The following is a 19,989-nucleotide window of genomic DNA, read 5'->3' as shown; positions in this document are numbered from 1 at the left end:
AAGAAAGAAAGAAAGAAAGAAAGAAAGAAAGAAAGAAAGAAAGGGAAAAAGCAAGAGAGCAGGGTGTAATGCAAGTCTTACATAAAGGTATGATGTCAAACTGAAGAAGGAGTCCTATCAGGCCTTTCTGGCCTGTGGGGCTCCAGAGGCAGCTGACAGGTACCGGCTTCAGTCGTCCACCAGTGGGGATCTGGACTCAGCCGTTCCTGAGGCAAAACTTCCTGGTGCGAGATTCTGCTGAAAGAAAGTGTGCAGACAGAGGGGGAAACGAAGGTGGAGGACTTCAGTGCAATGTGGGGAGTCCCTGGCAGTCTAGGTCTGCAGCATTGAAACTACCGGAAGGTTCAGAATGACCTATGGTATCCATCCATCCATCTATCCATCCATCCATCCATCCATCCATGCATCCATTCTTTGCTGCTTATCCACCTTAGTCAATTTTGTTGGGATTGCAGCAAATGCACCAACCACAGAGGTACTCCCTGGTTCAGTGGACTCCTTGCTGTTTAATTTGAAACAGTATTAGCGGAATAACATCTTGTGCTCGGGAAGCCATTGAGTGGACAGATATGGGAAAAGCTGCTGTGGGATGATTATCTCAGCCTGAGCGCCTACAAAACTGAGAATTGATTCTGTTGCCTGATTTATAAAATACTGAAAAGAAAAGGAAATTATCTTGGCCATAAGGAATGTTGCTATCTGTCCGTGAGGCTGTCCGCTTCAGAAATTCTCGATATTAATCCATTACATCCCTTGTGGCATTCATTTTCCAGGTTTTGGTTGCCAAAACAAGCGCAGCACAACCTGCAGACACATTTAATCTCTTGTGATTCAGGTTATTGTGCACGAAATTGGACTTTTGCAAGTTACATTCACTTATAATCTCCATTGACAAAGGGCTTTTGAGCTAGTAGTCCACATGTTCAAGATAATATTAAAGAAGCACTGGAATCAGTTTTTTGGAAAGGACAATGGTTTTCAACATTTGTTTTTTGCGATGAGCATTTCTGTTTTTGAGCCGACAGCTTTGACTTTTATTATTATAATTATTATTTCACTTATTATATATCATTTTAATTTTGGAATACTGTCTTGTCTTGATGTGGTGAGTGTGAGGCTCAAGAATTTCTCAATATGGTCACATGATCACTTACCTCAATAAACACATGATAACTCATCTAACATGAGTATTTACAGATTCCATTTGCTAAGTGTCTCATGAAAAAGAGGAGCAAACTTACATGCGTGTAGAAAATCACATCTGTAACCAACTTGGTTTGGTCCACTACCAAGTCTGATGATAAAAGTATCTGATAATGTTGCTAATCTTGTCACAGCTGCTTCCTGCTGTCTGCCACGAAACCACATGATGGTCAGTATTTCAAAAGAAAAAAATACACTCGGATACTTTCCATGCGCCACAGAGTACAAAATCCAGTTTGTAAAAATTATGGTTGATGTAAAACTTGACAACAAGCTGTTTTATAGCCACCTGCGTCCTTTCTTCACATCTCACAGACACCCTTGACAATGACACCAACCCACAGACTGAAAAAGTACACTGACAATGACTTGGACACCCTTGATGTCTCCTCTGAAGGAAGGCAACTTCTTCTCACCTTATGTCACTTAAGTCCCAGAACCAGATTATTTCTTTTATACATCCAGTGGATGCATTAATACTGAAGCGCTTTCAGTTCTATTTCATCCTCAGACTTCATGCAGGTACAATGGATGACCAGTGTTACCCTTTTGCATTACAGCAAGGAAACTAACTCCTACAACTCACCAAAGATCAATCTGTATGCAGACACTCAAATCTATGTTTAATCCTTGAACCTTAGCAATTCCAGATTTTAAAATGTCCCTTATTTAAAGGTTTTACAGCAGATCGAGTGTGCCTCCGGCATGTTTTAAAATAACACAGCAGTTTTAATGGACAGCAGCCAAGAAAAAGTAACTATTAGCTGCCAACATTCATACACAATGGAAACTAATTTCTTTGTAATCGGTTCTACCTGTAACATGTAACATGCACTTTCTTTTTCTGCTGGATTTATATGGTATGCGTTGCTGTGTAAAGTAAAGTAAAGTAAAGTAAAGTAAAGTAAAGTAAAGTAAAGTAAAGTAAAGTAAAGTAAAGTAAAGTAAAGTAAAGTAAAGTAAAGTAAAGTAAAGTAAAGTAAAGTAAAGTAAAGTAAAGTAACGTAAAGTAACGTAAAGTAACGTAAAGTAACGTAAAGTAACGTAAAGTAAAGTAAAGTAAAGTAAAGCAGCTCATCATTTTACATTGCCTTTATTCAAACACATAGAAACAATCAATATCCAAGCTACAAGGCCATTTCTTTTGCTGGTGCTTTCTGCTGAAACTCACATTAATTGATTAATAAGACAAGACCTCACTATTCACAACATTAAATACTCCAAATCCTTCCCCAGTGTCTCACCATGTATTGTACCCTGTTACTGTAAAAACAAGAATATAATACTGCTCAAGCAACAATTTTTGTAATAAAATTGCACAAACAACGAGTTCACACTAAGGTTGAGCATATTGTGAATAAAATTGTACTTTTTGGTGGGATTTATAAAATAAATGCATTATAAATTAAAATGTAAATATACATATGTATATATGAGCAGTCAAACACAAAAAAAATACCATGTTTGTTGTAAAACAGAAAAACAGGCCTTTCAGTTGCATCGAAAATTACCGAGCGTTATATACATTATTATGTAATCCAGGAAAATAAGTTTTACTCTCTGTCTACTACAAATGATAAATAAGCATTGCAGCTGCAGCAAATGGATGCGTTTTAGAGAAAGGTCGGTCAAGCTTCTCAGTTTGGAGGTAGGTACCACATACACACACAGACGGCACTTCACATTCATTTTTGCACTCCAACAGTAACCTCACTCAGCTTTCAAATATTTTATACAAACAGTGGGTGGACACAAGGAGATCACCACGTGTTCCATTAACATACAGCAGCCACCATCAAGATGGAGACAGAATGATACTGGAGCAGAGAGACTCAGCGTTCAGATCTCATGCAGCACAGGTTGTGTCGGTGAACACTGATGGAAGTGAGGAAGATTTTATACTGATAAACCAGGCGGGGCAGGAGAAACACATAGCAGTGCCAGGAAATTTGCCGCTGACGGGTAAGGCTATGTAACAGGCATTTTGTTTTTCATTCTGCATAAAAATACCAATCAAACTAAAGTAACACAAACCCCAATTGATTTTTTTTTTTTCTAGGTTAATATATTGCATAAACATGTACGATGGGAGTCATTCTTCCATAACAAATATGAATTGTTTAAATACCATTTTTTGCCATGCAAGAAATTCCAAGTACTTTGGCAAAAAAACAACAGGTCAATTTTAATATTATCACATTACTATTTACTTTAACGGTTACCGTTTGAATCCGAATATACGCTCCCCTTATTTCATTCATGTAAGTCATGAATTGACCCATAACTGCATTTTCCTACATTTCCCCCACATTTCAGGTCTAATTACGTTGTTGAAAACGTGCACATTTAAAGGTTTTGTAAAATCGAGGGAGTGTAAGATTTGGACTGTGGCTCATTTATTCATTGTTTGTTTTCTGGCTGACACCGAGCACGGCAAACAACAGGTATTATGGGGTTTGTAATTGTCAAAAGTACACGTGATTAGAGAAACCGCCATTCTATGAAGTCGTTTTGCTGCTGAAAAATAGAAAACTCAAGGGGAACAGAGTTTTGCTTGCAGTTTAAAGCACTCACTATGCAGGCCTACAGTACACATGAATGCTGCAGATTATTGGTCAGTGCACCATGTGCTATAGAAGATATACAATAAACTGCTTTAAAGAGGGACCATCTTTTGCTGAGATTCCAGGCAGCACTATTGTGGTATAAGACTATGTTGTCTCAAAGAAATAGCACGCCATTATACAATGTCTATTCAAGTTATTGAGGTCTCTGTTCTCTGTAACCCTGAAGTACATGTGATGGTTAGGAGGTTCGATTTGGATTGTATCCGTGGAAACAAGTTCTCAATATGCTCTGAATCATCAAGGTGGATATTTTACCTGAAAATTAGTGTTGAATGAAATGCAGCAATCCAAAATTCGCATATCACTTTATGAAGAAGTGAATATAGATATGACCAAACTTTGGTTCTTGCCCTCTAGAGTGCCCCATTAATAACTTTGTACATAGTACAGAACAATGCGAGACAGACCAGCTTGTTTAGGATAAATTATCCTCTTCCAGATGAGTTTTTTTGCAGCTATTAAAAGAAATATTTTATCCAAGTATTTATTTACATGCTCAAATGCATCTTGACACATTGAAATGATGGGCCTGCGTGGTTTTAAACATTAACAAACTCCAAGTTATCACTGATTAAATCTGTGTTGTACAGTTCTTTCAGAACTGTGCAAAAGTAAATCTATTCATAATCATGCACGAATTATTAACACTTTTAAAAAAAGGGTTGCTCGTGTATCGCTCATCTGTTTTTTAAACTTGGTGTGACAAAAATAATTAGTTAAGCAATTATGATACTTTTTCAGGGATACCGCTATTGAAGATAACTCTTGTTTTGTCTCTTTCCTCAACTTAGGATGAGCATCAGTAGGATAAAATTGTCACGGGGCAGCTTTCTGAGAAGAGCTTTCTGCCACGTAGTCTATGTTCAGTCACATTCTTCATGTTTCTATGGTACTGAGGAAAATCAGTAATTTTACCAGCAACATGAGGAAACGAATTAAAAGACTCTCATTATTGGACATTTAGTTTACCAAATCAAAATAATATATATTATTTTGTTTTAATTTTTCACTCCAAGACCCTAGCAATTCTCCAACATCATACAAATGAGACGAACGCATATATTTCTAATCAGAAACTCATGTTTGTTTCAATAAATCTTTGGTTGTTTGAGGCAAGATTTGTAGAGCAAGTGTAGTGTTAATATTTATATGTTGGCTATTCATTTTTATTACATTTTTTTACGTTTACATACGCTGAAGCACTTTAGGGCTAAAATTACAATTCAAATTAAACTTTGCAAGGCCATACGAAGGACTAAGACAGTAAAGAGTATGCAGAGAGGTCATCATCCTCATGCCATTGCTTAGATAGAAGCAACATTATTGGAATAATTTCTGTAAAAATGTGTAAAAATAGCTCACTGTCAATGAGAGAATATCAAAATGACGCTAGATATAAGGTATAAAGTAGATACATAAGCAGAATGCTGTCTAATATTTGTGTCCTTACTTTGCAAGTGTTTGGCACAAGATGGACAAGTGACAAGCGTGCATTTCACTCTAAACTGCAAAAATGAAAAAGTTCCAGTCCTCAGGAAATGTACTTCAATATGTTCCTCTAATATCTTGATTATCTCGCAGTTGTGCTCCAGTGTCAGATTCAGTCAGGACACCGTATCAAATGTGTCATTCATCTTCTCAGTCTGCGCCTCCTAACACTTACCCGGCAGAGTGCAGAGGCTGGCAAAGGCATTTCTCACGCTGTAACAACAAATGATCTCCTTAAATGTCTTCCTCATTTCCTGGCTCCTGAAGGCGTAGATGAGTGGATCAATCACAGAATTGCACATAATGAGAATGAGGTACATGTTGAAGTGTGACATGAAGCACGTGCAGTAGAGGCTCCTCGGACAGGAGATCATCAGGATCAAGTGGAGGAAGAAGGGGGCCCAGCAGACGATGAAGATCCCCAAGAGAATGGTCAGCGTGATGGCCCCCTTCATGCTGGCACCTTGATGGATTGAGTTGTAGCCAGGCAGTGCGGCGATGCGCTTGACATGCGAGCGAGCCAACATGAACATGTGGCTGTAAAGGGAGGCCATGATGAGCAGCATGGTGAAGAACATGGTGACCAGGCAGATAATGACAGAGGTGGTATCCGAGTAGATGATAAAGACAATTCCACAGCCGGTGCAGAAGGTCCAGATTCCTCCGATGATGCAGCCGGCTCTCCTCACTGTCATTATGTTGTGGTACCTCAGAGCGTAGAAGATGGTGACGTACCTGGTGATAATCATTTTAAGAAAATGATTTAGTCTCTCCAAACAGTCATGCGAGAAACGACTCTTATAATATTCGCTGAATCGCAGTTTGATTAAGCAATACAAAGAACAATAATAATTTCCATCACATGATTTCAAGAGCTTTTCATGGTCAATCATACTTTGATGAGACACTATCTTATCTGCACTAAAAATTCAATGTTTTATACTTTTTAGACTAATTTGCAAGAAAAGGAATTAACTCAAACACGTAAATGTGACACAACCCTTATTGTAACTTGATTTGATTGATCAAAAAATTAAACATAAAACATTAACAGCCGCCAGGGTTCTGGAATACGTCATTGGAGTATTGTCATACAACCTGCGCCCTCCTAAACTTAACCAAATTATATTATGGTGTAACCACAAGTACTTTGTGTCTCCGGTGAAAGCATTACCTGTCCACGGCAATGGCGAGCAGGCTACACATTGATGCAACAACGGAGATGCAGATCATAGAGTCAAACACGTTGTCCATGTGCCGGATGAAGTGATCCGCCACCACCAGCTGTTCATTGTGGAGAAGGTATATGATAACGGTTTCCCAGGCATTGGACACGCTCACCAGCATGTCAGCGACAGCCAAGCTGTAAAACCAAAGTTAATGTTCAGTCTATCTGTCTGTTTTTTTTTTTGATAATTTATGTTATGACAAATAAGGAATCAACTCAATTGATTTTGACCTGCTCAATTGACCTGTTATTGCAGCCATTGCGCACTGCTGATAATTTCATAACCAACTGCAGCGGTTCAGATCTTTTTGCTTTATCGCTAATTCATCTAATTAGATTGAATGTATGAAAACTTTTGACAGGACCATTTGGGAAGGAAAAAAAAAAAAAAAAATTAACCACTCACACAGCTGACTAACATGACATTACATGAATTTTTCATTCTCTACCAGCTATGATTATTGGAGGGGGAAAAATGTGTATTGAGACAATTTCATTAGTACTAAATCTTTTTACCAAATTGAAATATAAAAAAAAATAAAATGGAATAAATTGAAAATTATAAAAAAATTAAATTTTTCTACCGGGTACAGTATGTGTCTGAACAAACAAGAAGAATTTTCAACTAAAACCATGTATTTCCCATCCAATATTAATCCTTTCAATGATTCTTGTCAAGGAAAAATACCAGTTTTAGGAAAAAATTATAAAAACTCAATTTCAGTCTGTCCGGTCAGCTGACAATCCAATTTTTTCATTAGGCACCTGAACATTTGTGAGTGTGTTTGTGTGTGTGTGTGTGTCTGCACACGTGTGCGCACATGTGTGTGCACACTGAACTTGGCAACTTGGCACATTCACATGTGTCAAGTCCTAAAATAAACTTGTGATACCACAGAGCAAAGAAAGTGAGAAAGAAAGAAAGTGATAGATGTTTATTTGTTAACCATCCAAACATAATTCCCTTGAGGGAAATAAAATCACAACTTTACTCAAGCTAAGTCAATAACGCCACTTTTTGCCCTATAGAGTAGTCACCATGACGTAGTCAGGTTAACAAAAGCTAAGTCAAATTCTTCTTCTTCATCTTCTTCATCTTCTTCATCTTCTTCATCTTCTTCATCTTCTTCATCTTCTTCTTCTTCTTCATCTTCTTCTTCTTCTTCTTCTTCTTCTTCTTCTTCTTCTTCTTCTTCTTCTTCTTCTTCTTCTTCTTCTTCTTCTTCTTCTTCTTCTTCTTCTTCTTTTTCTTCTTCTTTCAGCTTTTCCCTTCAGGAGTCGCCACAGCGAATCAACTTTCTCCATCTAACCCTATTCTCTGTATCCTCCTCTCTCACACCAACTACCATATATATCCTCTCTCACTACGTCCATAAATATCTTTCTTTGGTCTTCCTCGAGACCTCTTGCCTGGCAGCTCCAATTCCAGCATCCGTCTACCAATACGTTGTCTATCCTTTCCCTGTACATGACCAAACCATCTCAGTCTGGCTTCTCTGACCTTCTCTCCAAAATATCTAACATGTTGTTCCTCTGATAGACTCATTCCTGATCCTATCCATCCTGGTCACTCCCAAAGAGAACCTCAACATCTTCATCTCTGCAACCTCTAGTTCTGCCTCCTGTCTTTTCGTTATTGTAACTGTTTCCAGGCCAAACAGCATTGCTGGTCTCACCACTGTCTTGTACACCTTTCCTTTCATTCTGGCTGATAGTCTTCTATTATATGGAACCCCTGACACCTTTCTCCACCCATTCCAACCTGGTTGGACCCATCTCTTCACCTCTTTTCCACACACTCCGTTGCTCTGGACTGTTGACTCCAAGTACCTGAAATCCTCCAAATTCTTGATCTCCACTCCCTGTAGCTTCACCATTCCACCCGAGTTCCTCTCATTCACACACATATATTCTGTCTTGCTGCAACTAACTTTCATTCCTCTCCTTTCCAAAGCATACCTCCACATCTTTAGATTTCCCTCCACCTGATTACTGCTCTAATTACAGATCACGTCATCTGCAAACATCATGGTTTATGGAGATTCCTGTCTAACCTCATCTGTCAGCTTGTCCATCACCATTGCGAACAAGAAGGGGCTCAGAGTTGATCCCTGATGGAGACCCACCTCCACCTTGAACTTCTCTGTTACCCCTACAGCACACCGTACCAATGCCTCACAGCTAGCATACATGTCCTGCACCAGTTTGACATTCTTCTCTGCCACTCCGGACTTCCTCATACAATAACAGAGCTCCTCTCTTGGCACCCTGTCATATGCTTTTTCTAGGTCTACAAAACCACAATGTAGCCCCTCTGGCCTTCTCTGTACTTCTCTATAAGCAAAGGTTGAGTCTATATAAGTCTGCATAAGTGACTGATTATTTAGTCAATTACTAAAACATGCAACATACAATATCACTGATACACATTTGGGAGTATTACAGAGCCCATTTCTTTGATTGTAAAGTAATTCATTTACAAGTGTGTGTTACTTGATATTATACTTAAGTAGTGATCATTATTATATTAAGAGGATTGAGGTCAACATGTAGAAACATGCAAATTTTCTTTTAACTGTAAATGGTTAAGGATGGACTCTAACAGTCAGTGTCTTAAAACTTAAGGCAAGTAAATATAAGTATATGTGTTCATTAAAAAAGTGTATTCCTATAATAATAAAAAAAAAAAAATGCAATTGAATAATTTAATATGAAGGACATAAATGACTATTTGAAGGCACCTGTGGCCAAAAATCCCACCCTTCACCAAAAGACGCTGCATTCATGAGGATATCTTTTGAAGATGCAGATGCTAAAGTGTGTCCCTGGAACTACTGTGTAATTAATACATTTGAACAAATAATCCTTCATCTTTTTTTGACAGAACTTCAGGCATCATTGTGACATATAATTCACCTGCAGATGAAGAAGTACATGGGTGAATGGAGGTTCTTGTTCTTCACAATGGCTATGATAACCAGGATGTTCTCCATCAGGGAAATGATCCCGAGGATGAGAAATACCTGGTGAAACGGAGCATATTAAAGAATATATGAAATTTATATGTGCATTATTGGGTATGATCAAAATCTGACAAAATAAAAAGAATGAAAAAGCATGCATACCTCAACAGCAATGTGGACCTGCTCACACGCTGCAGGCTTGGCTGTTCCAGCCTTGTCTGGCAGCAGTGGCGAGGGCACTGTGGAGTTTTGGTGGTAGTTGGAGTAAGATTGAGACCAGGTGGAGTTGCCCAGCAACAGCCCTCCTGGGTAGGAAAACTTGTTTGATTCATTCATCTTCTGCAGTGGGTTTAATCCAAATTAGTGCTGCTTTTATCTGGATGGCATCTTATAAGGACCCTGGAAAGGACATTGGAGAATATAAAAGAGGATGACCGTCATCTCTGGAATCCATTGTAACGGCTAATGTTAAACTGAATGGTCAATTTTATTACTGTGGCTGAAAAATTATATCATATATTTGATTTGCTTTAATCAAATTTCATCTCTTAAAGACTTACTATTTGTGATAAATCCCTTTGGCAAATCGTTTTTGACCATGCATGAGCATGACTTAAGAAATGCAGTACATCTGGGAGGTCTGCCAAGGCGGCACACACGCAAACTTTGTTCATTCCAAGATCAGGAGACAAATGTAAGACTCTGAATGTAAATATCTTACTACAATTTAGTTATTCAGGAATGTGAATTATGTGACACAAAAAGCAAGAGTAATAAACGGGAACTGTACTTGGATTGAGGATGCCCTGTTTTGTCTGTTTTTCACCTGTGAGACAGGAACAAAAGTGAAAATGTATTTCTAAGGCCATTACCTTAACGTTTCCTTTTTTTTTAATCTGTGGAAAAACTGCAAGGCATTTCAAACACCTAGGCATCTTGGTGCAGAAAAAAAAAAAAAAACTTGTTAATGTCAATACTGTTTCTGAAGTGATGCAAATGAGCGCTGATTGAAATCCTCGTCATTTAAATTTCAATTCTCCATTATGTGCACTACCGGTTTACAGCGGAAGCATGGAAATATCAAGACTGCCTTGGATTTAGTGTTTATGCAACCTTGAAGATAAATTTAATGCAAAAAAAACCCCCAAAACATATTACAATAAAAATGCAAAAGCAAAATTAGAATCAGATATTTTCCATTGTTGTCATCCAAAAAAGTTGTACATAGGGACAGTTTTTTCATTTGTTTTCCTTGCATTTTCAGGTCTTGGAAATAAAAGCTCTTTATTATACTGAGATCTAAAAATAAACACCATGGTAAATGTTTGGGGCTGACAAAACATGTGAGAGACAGAATGAACCATATCCGAGCAGAGCGTGAAAAACCTGTGTTTTCTTGCACTTTTCTGCTAAGATTCAGCTGATGTGATGGTTTTAGACCCCTGGCTCTTTCACATACCCCTGTTCAACAGCTGAACCCATGACAAGACCAATACATCCTGTGGCCATGTCAAGTGATGCTGTAGGATTTAACTATTAGGAAAGGGGAAGTCCTTATGTCTTACAAATTCACAGCCATAAGACACATTTGGAAGAATGGCGAAAAAAAATACATTTGTATTTACGAAGTGCTAAACAGAAAAGAATACATGATAATTAAGCCTCCTGAAGCAATGAAGCCATATGTTATGCCATATGGGATCCTACCAGAGGAATGCTTTTATTCCAGAGCACATGGAGTTTAAAAATAATGAAAAAAAAATTATCATAATTACCATTTACAGAGTGTACAAGATACACTTTAAAAAAATCAAGGTGGAATATGTCATTATAGTAGGTGCAATAAAAATCAAACGACACCCTGGCTTTCACATGTTAATTTAGTGCTGACAGGGCTAACTTCAGCCTTCACTAAAATTGTTATTCTTATTTGTTTACATGTTCACATTTTGCTCTTGTTTTTCTTTTTGCTCTTCTATTTCTTTTTTTTTATGGGTTGAACCAGATCTGAGTTCAAATTTTGTAACACATACTGTACGGTATGCAGGTATGACAATACAAATTAAAACTCGATGCCATTTATTTTGAGTGACGTAGACAAATATTGTCATCAGAGCCTATTCACATGTTATAACCAATAATACACGAACAGACATAAGACATATAAATGTTTGTGTTGTTTTGTCTTGAGTTGAATGAGTCATGCAGGCACAACCCACTCATTCAGGATAGGATATTTCACATTCAGAGTGCCTTTCACCCACATGGACTCATTTGTGGACAGCAGGAGAGAAGGAAGGTTGTTAACAAAAAGACAGATGCATTGTAGATGTTGCGATTAACTGTTTGACAATTCTGGGAAGAAAATCACTGACTGTTACCAGCCTAAGAAGAGACCTGAACTCCTAAACCCCAATGACAAGCTCCTATAAGCTGAAAGACTCTGGTGAACCACCATTTATATCCTTAGTGGAAGTTTCTGAAATAGTCCAAGTTTTTCAGTGGCACCAGGTGTGGATGACATTTGCCCATTTTGGGGTTCTCTTGGCTTGACACACCTATGCTATTTGGACATGGAGGTTGAGAATAGCGCTTTGTTAGTAGCAGACTGGGGTGGAGCCCTTTTTTGCAACAGGTGTACAACTCCCAACCTCCCAAGAAAAGCTTAGAGCATCGGGTTAATTGTCAAACCTTTGATTTTGGAGGACCAATGCATACTCCTGTCATGTTGATGGAACAACGAATGGGTTCAACTGAATTGTAATCCTGGGGGATTTGTAGGAGTACTCTCATCCTGTTTGTGTGTAGACTCTGAACTGACATAAGGCCTTCCTCCACATCCCAAGGGTGTTTTGTGGGTGTTGTTGAGGGATTATGGGGTCATCGTTACGAGCCACCTGGTCACTGTGTGAGAAACACTGTGTGGGCTGTGTCTACGAACACATCCCCGATGGGCATTTGGCTGGTGGAGGAGAACGGGATTTCTAGGTGCATCGGTGGAAGGTATTTTGCGTGGGTATGAGGTTGCTAGGATGAGAATCACCACTGCCAAGCCAGGTGCCATGGTTCTGTTCTGGAAACTGATGGATTGCCCTGTTTGGGTTGGAAGGCAGTTACTGCTTCAAGTGAAGTTCAAGTATCTAAGAGTCTCATTCAAGACGGGTAGGTTGGAGTGTAATGGACAGGAGGATCAGAGTAGTGAGGCCTCGGATTCAAGTGGACGGGACCAGCCTTGGGGTGAGGAGGAGGAGCGCAGAGTACTTCCAGGAGGAGCTCAAAGTAGAGCTGCTGCTCCTTCCTGTTGAAAAGGGGCAGTTGAGCCGAGGTTAAGGTGTTCCCATGGTTGACCAAGAACATATTTGAGAGGTTATATGGCACATCTGGTCTGGGTGTACCTCAGGGCCCCTTGGTAAAACATAGCACAATTCTATGCAACACAAAAGCAACACACATCACCTGTGGCCCAACATCAAGAAGCTCTTTGGTTGAAAATGTATGCTCTTCTGGCCTCAAATTCCATGTGATGGTTCACACAAGTCAGAGTTGCCACTACAAGACCAAAAAAGGTTATTCTTAGTCATCACTATCTTCCTGACTTGGGTTAGTTTAGATCATATCAGAGTAGAAATACAGTGTGTGAATGACTATTACTAGTTACAGGAATATTCCCGCGGGAAATCGCATTTAAATGAAGCCTCCGCAAAAATGGCAATCTGTACATTGGCCCTGAAGGATTGTTTGAAATGAAGTTGAAAGGAACAAGAAACATGCAACTGTTCAGTTAACATTTGTGAAATAAGTTTACAGGGACTGACAGCGCTCGAGAAACAAAAGACGTGCCACAATGAATTGATTACTCTCTCCTGATAACTACGATTGCTCCATAATATCACCTCTCTTTTTGTTCTTATCCCCTGGATTGAGCTGGCTTAAAAGCATTTCATGTGGTTCAAATTTTAAATAAATATGTTGTTCTTCCTCAAAACGCTTCTCTTCCTGGTATTTTGAAATGCTTATAAATGAATGTGTTAGTAGTCACATCACAGTATGATAAATGTTTACTCAATTGCAGCTTGTAGACCATGGTGAGCCAGATATGGTCCTTTGACATTTTTAAATTAAAAAATTGGGAAAAGGGATATATAAAAATTGCAAGACCGTCATAACAAAATTTCAGAAAAAAAAACCCTCTCTATTCAGGCCTTTGAAAAAGATGAACCAAAATGTACTTGACACGGAAAATCATCTTGAAGAACTTTTACTCAGGGCTGACATTCTGCTATGAAGGTCAAGAATAAAAGTTTTTGTTACCTGGACTGAAGACTGATGAGTCTTAAGTGAGTCATGCTGCTGAACTATAAATGCGGATTTTATGGACAACGGGAATCTGCTGAGCAGCTCAGGCTCTGTCTTTCCCACTCCTTAATCCAACGGGGTGTGTGATATCGTACGTGCTTGGCGGCTTTTGAGACGAGCCAAAAGTAACCCATGCAGGTACATCTTGAGGGCCAATATCATTAAGCTCACTGAACAGTGGACACTAAAAGGACTAGTAGAGGAGAGAGGGAACTAGTACTACTCTGTGGTCTGTTCCGCGCGTTTTCCTAAGCCTGCATCGGATACCGACAAGTTTACGCATCCACTTTCTTGTCATTTTTTTAACAAACCTTGAGCGACCTTTTTCTACGAACCTGTAGATGTGTCTAAGAGTCTCAGAATGCCGCACCAGCGGAGGAATGCAATTTCTCATTTAGAACAGAAAGATGTGGAATATACAAAATCTATTTTTATCTAGGTTAGGTTTAGATATAGAGACACATGCGGATGTAGATCTGATGCTCCAGGTTTGTCGAAAAAAATCGCACGAACAAAGGCGTTCTCATGCATGAGCATACGATGCTAAGGGAACCTTTTTCCCATTCGTCAGCCGATCGACGCATCGGAAGCGAGAACTTGCTTGTCTGCCGGGAGCACTTTTTCTACTTATTATTTCCAAGCTTGTTTGAAATGTGTAGCTTGTTTTTACTCGTCTGGAAGGAACACTTGACTGGTGAGGTTGTTTCAGTCTCTTGTAATATAAGATAATGTCATCTCCTAACACCACGTGAGGGAGAGGTCAATGATGATGAAGAAGCACTCCTCAGCTCCTGGTGGGGACAAAGCTCATCCCTTTCATTGTCAGGAATGAACTGAGAGGCCTTGCAGATGCTTTCAGGAGATTTTTGACCTTTTTCCCTACCAGCTGACAGCACAATTGCAAACAGAATATTGCTGTCGTGGGCTGTCAAAATGATTGAAAAAAATCAGGAATCAATTCAGCCCTCAAATGGAAATCACTGCAGGCTGTTTTTAACTTTTGCATGTAACATCGCCGGCGTGTGACTGTCGGTCTGTGGCCGCGTAATTCGATTTTTAGGACCACCCTGAATTTCTCCCAGGCTTGTCCAGAGTTAACACCATTTAAGTAGCTTTGCAAATAGACAGAAATCTGTTCGCATGTTCCTTGCGTCCGGGGACAGCTGTTCCCCGTCTAGCTGGAGATACGGCTTAAAGTTTATTTTTTATATTTCCGTACAGAAAACAGTCCAGGCGTGAGATACAAACACCAGTTTTTGTTGTCAAATCATTTCCCGGTCATCAGCATTCAATTTGAAAGTAGGCATACTTTGCAAATTGTCCCCAAGAATTGGAGGTTTTCAACTTTTAGGAGGTCAGTTTGACACAATTACTGTTCCATGGTTAGGAAGATGGACTGATGCATATTCATGCATATTAAGTTGCTTGCAAAAGGCACCGTGTCATAAATTGTTTTGTTTTTCAAACCACAGGATGAGCATTTCTACATGGTTGATCTTTATTAAGATTATGAGACATTGATTTTTTGAGCAGTTTTACAGGCACTGTTTATTACATTTATGCTAATGCACAGTGCTTTAGCTCATAAATGCACAAAGCCCCGCTGTTGTTCTTCCACATTGCTGTGAAAACACAGCTCCCATAAACCCCATTCGTGATTTTAATGCCAGATCAAGTCTATGGAGTTGGACTTCATCTTATAATAAACAGTATACAGTAAAAAGAAAATGGAAATAGTGGTACAATTTTATAGACCTCGCATTTTTGTTTGACTGTGATCAGGGACAGACACAATACTTTATCAGTGCATTTGCACAAACTGATCAGCTGGCACAACTTGGACAAGCATGAGTAAAATCAGGCGGAAGAAAAATTACCAAATCATCTTAATCAATAAATGTTTTTGGTACAGGCAAATTTCATTGATGGGGACACAGTGCTTATGACAACTTCTATAAGGTTGCATGTCTGCATTTCCACAAATTTATCATTTTATGTGTAGATTCCCATACAAATGAATGTGACATCTAATAATAGCATCATTAGATACAAGACAGATTGAAAACATCAATGGGCCACAGGGTGATTCAGTTATGATCTAGGCAGACGTCCAAAAACCACCTGTTAAAATCAGATGGATTTTACTGTTTCCCACTGTCAAACAAAGGAAGTAGAATCAACCTTTCTCTCCCAGCTGACAAATGTTCCCAGAATTCCTGAGGGAATAACTAAGAATAGTAAAGCATAGTAGGGCGCAAGTCCTTAACATTACTGATGAAGCCCCTGTGTTCAAATTACCCTTCAAATATATTTTCACACATTGCAAGGAAAAGGAAATTAAGAAAAGAAAAATCTGTCCCTTTCTCCCATGGTAATCAGTCATGTGTAATCCTAAATGGGACGTGCACAGTTTTAAAAACTGAGTATGACATTTTCAAAAGCCTTAGCTCATTTTTTTTTTTCTCTTGCATCAGCTTTCTATGTAAAATGCCCACAGAGAACTTTAGCACAGGGTCAAGCACCTCAATGGTGCAGCGTCAACAGAACAAAAAGACAGGGCTGACAAGTAACTGATAACCTTGATAAACCATCAATAACTCATGCAATATTCTTTATTGATTAGTGAACATTTGTCGAGTGTTATTATTATTAAAACACAACTGGGCTTTCAATCAGTTACCAAACAACAAAGTAGTCAATGAAGCCAGTCAGGGGACTTCTAACACAAATTCTTATGTCTAATCTTAAATTTTAACTTAACGAATATTAATAGAAATAAGTCTGACGGCCCCTGCAGTGAGCCAAATTTAACCTGTGCCTTTGTTTGTAATCCCAGTTGACTCTCCTGCGTTGTTCGACTCGGCTGGTTTTGGTAATGCTGGTAAAATGTAATGTAATGTAATGTAATGTAATGTAAGTGATCTGAGTACAAATAATATGAGTAATGATTGTATTGTAGCAGTGAGTCTCAGGTCAGCTATATTTGTACTTTTGCAGTTGAAATATTTTCTGCATCCAATTTACTTTCAAGAGTGATGCAGGAAAGTAGTTTATATTGGGGTAAAGTTGCACATGCAGCTTCCTTAAATCCCATATGGGATTTTGAATAAGATCTTGCAGGAAAGGATACAAATGAAATGAATCCATATAGGCTTGATGAGTTTCAGAAGAAACAAGCAAGAGCATATTATGAGAAGTTTTTCATCTCTGGCTTTGTTGACCTCTGTTGAAATTATCAAATTTCTTCATTCGGGAAGCTTCTTTGGACACGACATAATAAAATTCAAAAATGTCACATTTTGAATATCCTGAGCTCTGCACCGACAGGGGAATATTTGACCTCTCACCTAAGACGACAGATGCATTGCCTGACATCAAATTCTCAGTGTTTTTTTTTTCTCTCCGCACGTTCATCCTAAACATTCAATCTTTGCCACATGGGAGGAGAAAAATAACATAAAATGGCTCCATGAAACTGTGCGAATTCAAGGCATATGATCCACTATATAGTTTACAACCCTCTTTGGACTGCGAGTGAATTAAAGGAATTTCAGTTAACAGGTGAGTAAAATGTGACTCAACGTGCATAGGGTTTGCATCTTAATTATTTTAAAGAAATCAAATCAATTTATCTTTGTTAATTAATTTCATTTCTTTTATTTTTTTATTTATTCACTCAAGTCAATTGTTGCTGTGTTACATGGAAAAATATTTAACAGGTCAGAGAAACAGCATTCTGTTTCGGTTTTACCGTAGCGTTTGATATCTTAGTTTATCATGGGAAACATGAGCAAATTTGTTTTCCTTTAAACATGAATGATAGTTTTATGTTGTTTTATCTATTGTTTTTATTTCACTTGATGTACATTATAACGTTTGCTTTGTAGGGCTACCGCAAAGGTTTTTTTAGATTAACTATTTCCCATGCAATGTTTAATATGGGTCAGGTATTGAAGCAGCATGGGTGGGAGCCCATTTCTCTGTTTTTTAAAATTAGACGCCTCACTGTGACGCCTTTTTTTACTGGGCTTCTGATGATTAGTTCTTCGCACCTGGAAGAGACCGACAGCCTCAAATGCCAGGAGTGAACCTTTACGAAACAGCTGCAAAAAAGAGAGTATGAGAGAAGAGAGGCATCGGTAAAAAGGGCTAAGATTGTGCGATTCAGTTGTCCATGGGAGCAACAGGAAGAGAGGGAGAGGAGGGGGAATACAAAAATAATCCTTTGCCTGCATTTGAAACAAGCAAAGTGAATCTATTCCGTGGGTATCTTCTTGTCTGAATGCAGATGCTCTGCGCTTCTGACGCCAGACTGGGACTGTGTGCAGCAGTGTCACACAAATACAAGAAGAGATAAAATATCTGGCTTGCAGGAACAAATTGTCGCAACTATTTTGAATGGAGGTTGTTTATTCAAATAAGTGTCAACTTCCATTGGTGTTAAGGGAAATGAGACGCTTTGTTCTCTCTGCTGTCTTATTTCATCCTCAGATGAAGTAAAATAGAAAATGGATGTTGAAGGATCAGGTTTTTGATGGAAAGAAGTTATTACATTAGTACCGCGTTAATGGAATTGCTGAAAGATGTTGGTATTTCTGAGCATACTTCAGCCACAAGTGGCAGATATTCATTTTCTGTCCTGCATGCCCTGCAGCTTTATCTGATCATTTCAAATAAACACTGTTGGATGATTGCTTTTTCTCCCTCTGTGGTTTTGGACTGACATATCCACTGCTGTTCTACACTTGGAGAGACAGACATCAGCTATTAGAGAGGAATAGTCACTAATTAGATAGTGATTGACAAAATGTATTGCGTTAATGCAGACCATTTTGAGAACTACCCTTACCAGTGTGCTAAAAGCATACCTTGCTGTTTATTTAAAAAATAATTATCAGCCAGACGAGACAGTTCATTATTCACATTATAAATAAATCAATGCAAATTTGGCAAAAGAAACAGTTCATATTGGAGGTGAAATAAACTTGGAGGTGAGGTTTCGTTCTCCGGGTGGGTGATATGTTTTTCAGGAAGCAAATCCGGGTCAGCTCCACGTCTCACGCAGACGGATGGTTACCGTGTCTGCTGCGGCTGAGCGGTGACTAATCTTTTTGAGAAAATCTTTTCAGTCATTGTGACAAAGGGTGGCCGTTTTGCACCCGGGGCGTTGCATCCACAGCTCTACATATCTGATACTGATTAATGTTTTTTTTTTTCTCTTGACTTAAATGTAATAGTTGTACTGCTTACTTAACATGCCGCAAGCAAACTCACAGCTGAAATTATTTCTGTGACTCACATTGAAATAATGATATGCTATTCTGTTTGATCAATGGCTCGGCGACTTCAAATGAAGCATATGCACTGCTCCTAAAATGCATATAGACCGCCCAGCAGCTGGAACACAGTTTGCATTTCTTTATAAAAGCTGCTGGTCCGTCCTCACTGTGAAATCAACCCTGGTGTTGAGAGCATTAGACTGCACACTGCCACAGAGGAGCGCATCATAATGCACTAAAATGTCATCTCTAATAAAAAACAATCCACTCTTATAATCTAACTTAGTCACCGCTACAGGAACAATGTTCAAGACACTAAAAGTATAAATTGGATAAAACAATTCATAAGATTATGTGACCCCAAGAATCGTATTGATCTTAATTATAGGCTCAGCATCATATGACATGATTTTGATAATGATAAGTAAGAGAAAGCACTGAATATTCAGTTAGGAGAATTTGTAACAGTCCTTCTACCCGGTTTGCCCCGGAGAGCCTCAAGCAACCGCAAAGTTCCCCAACAAATTTCATAATTAAGTCATACGTCGGAGATAACTACCACAATCCAGTATAATTTCACAGAAAGGTACTCATTTGGGTTTAATGCAGATTTTCAAAAGTAGTTCAAAATAACAAATGATGTTTTTAAGATGTTAGTAAAGGGAAACAAGGGGGGGGTGGGTGGGTGACGAGCAAGTGGATGATGATGAATAACTCACCTCTCTTAAGAGCTGCGACTCAAATCCTTCGGCTGAGATGGACTGGTCGGTGTCTCTGTGAAGTATCAGACCGGTGGGCTTCGGCTTAGTCTGAAGACACTGGTAATGTGAGCGATAGAGAGCGAG

The 19,989-nt window shown here is 38.8% G+C and overlaps 2 protein-coding genes across 2 annotated transcripts in view; one reads left to right on the top strand and one right to left on the bottom strand.

Moving 5' to 3' along the window:
* LOC147229384 (adrenocorticotropic hormone receptor-like) overlaps positions 1-3,179 on the top strand; it is a 23,620-nt gene extending 20,441 nt beyond the window's left edge. The window contains exons 6-8 of the mRNA XM_086155786.1: positions 147-342; positions 456-475; positions 2,946-3,179. Of these exons, the coding sequence (XP_086011912.1) occupies positions 147-342; positions 456-475; positions 2,946-3,179 (450 nt within the window). The remainder of the gene's footprint in view (positions 1-146; positions 343-455; positions 476-2,945) is intronic.
* On the bottom strand, positions 2,299-19,989 carry mc5ra (melanocortin 5a receptor). The gene is made up of 5 exons (XM_086154827.1): positions 19,864-19,989; positions 9,672-9,908; positions 9,463-9,569; positions 6,493-6,681; positions 2,299-6,053 (listed from the first exon to the last, which is right to left on the bottom strand). Exons 2-5 carry the CDS (start codon positions 9,843-9,845, stop codon positions 5,483-5,485), a joined length of 1,041 nt encoding a protein of 346 aa, XP_086010953.1. The 5' UTR covers positions 9,846-9,908; positions 19,864-19,989; the 3' UTR covers positions 2,299-5,482.

This window comes from Fistularia commersonii, chromosome 11 (assembly GCF_037954325.1).
Source record: "Fistularia commersonii isolate RoL2024-O1a breed Wild chromosome 11, RoL_Fcom_v1.0, whole genome shotgun sequence".
NCBI classification, from domain to species: domain Eukaryota; kingdom Metazoa; phylum Chordata; class Actinopteri; order Syngnathiformes; family Fistulariidae; genus Fistularia; species Fistularia commersonii.
Note: the sequence above shows the minus strand (reverse complement) of the source record. Positions and strands in the feature narration are given on the sequence as shown.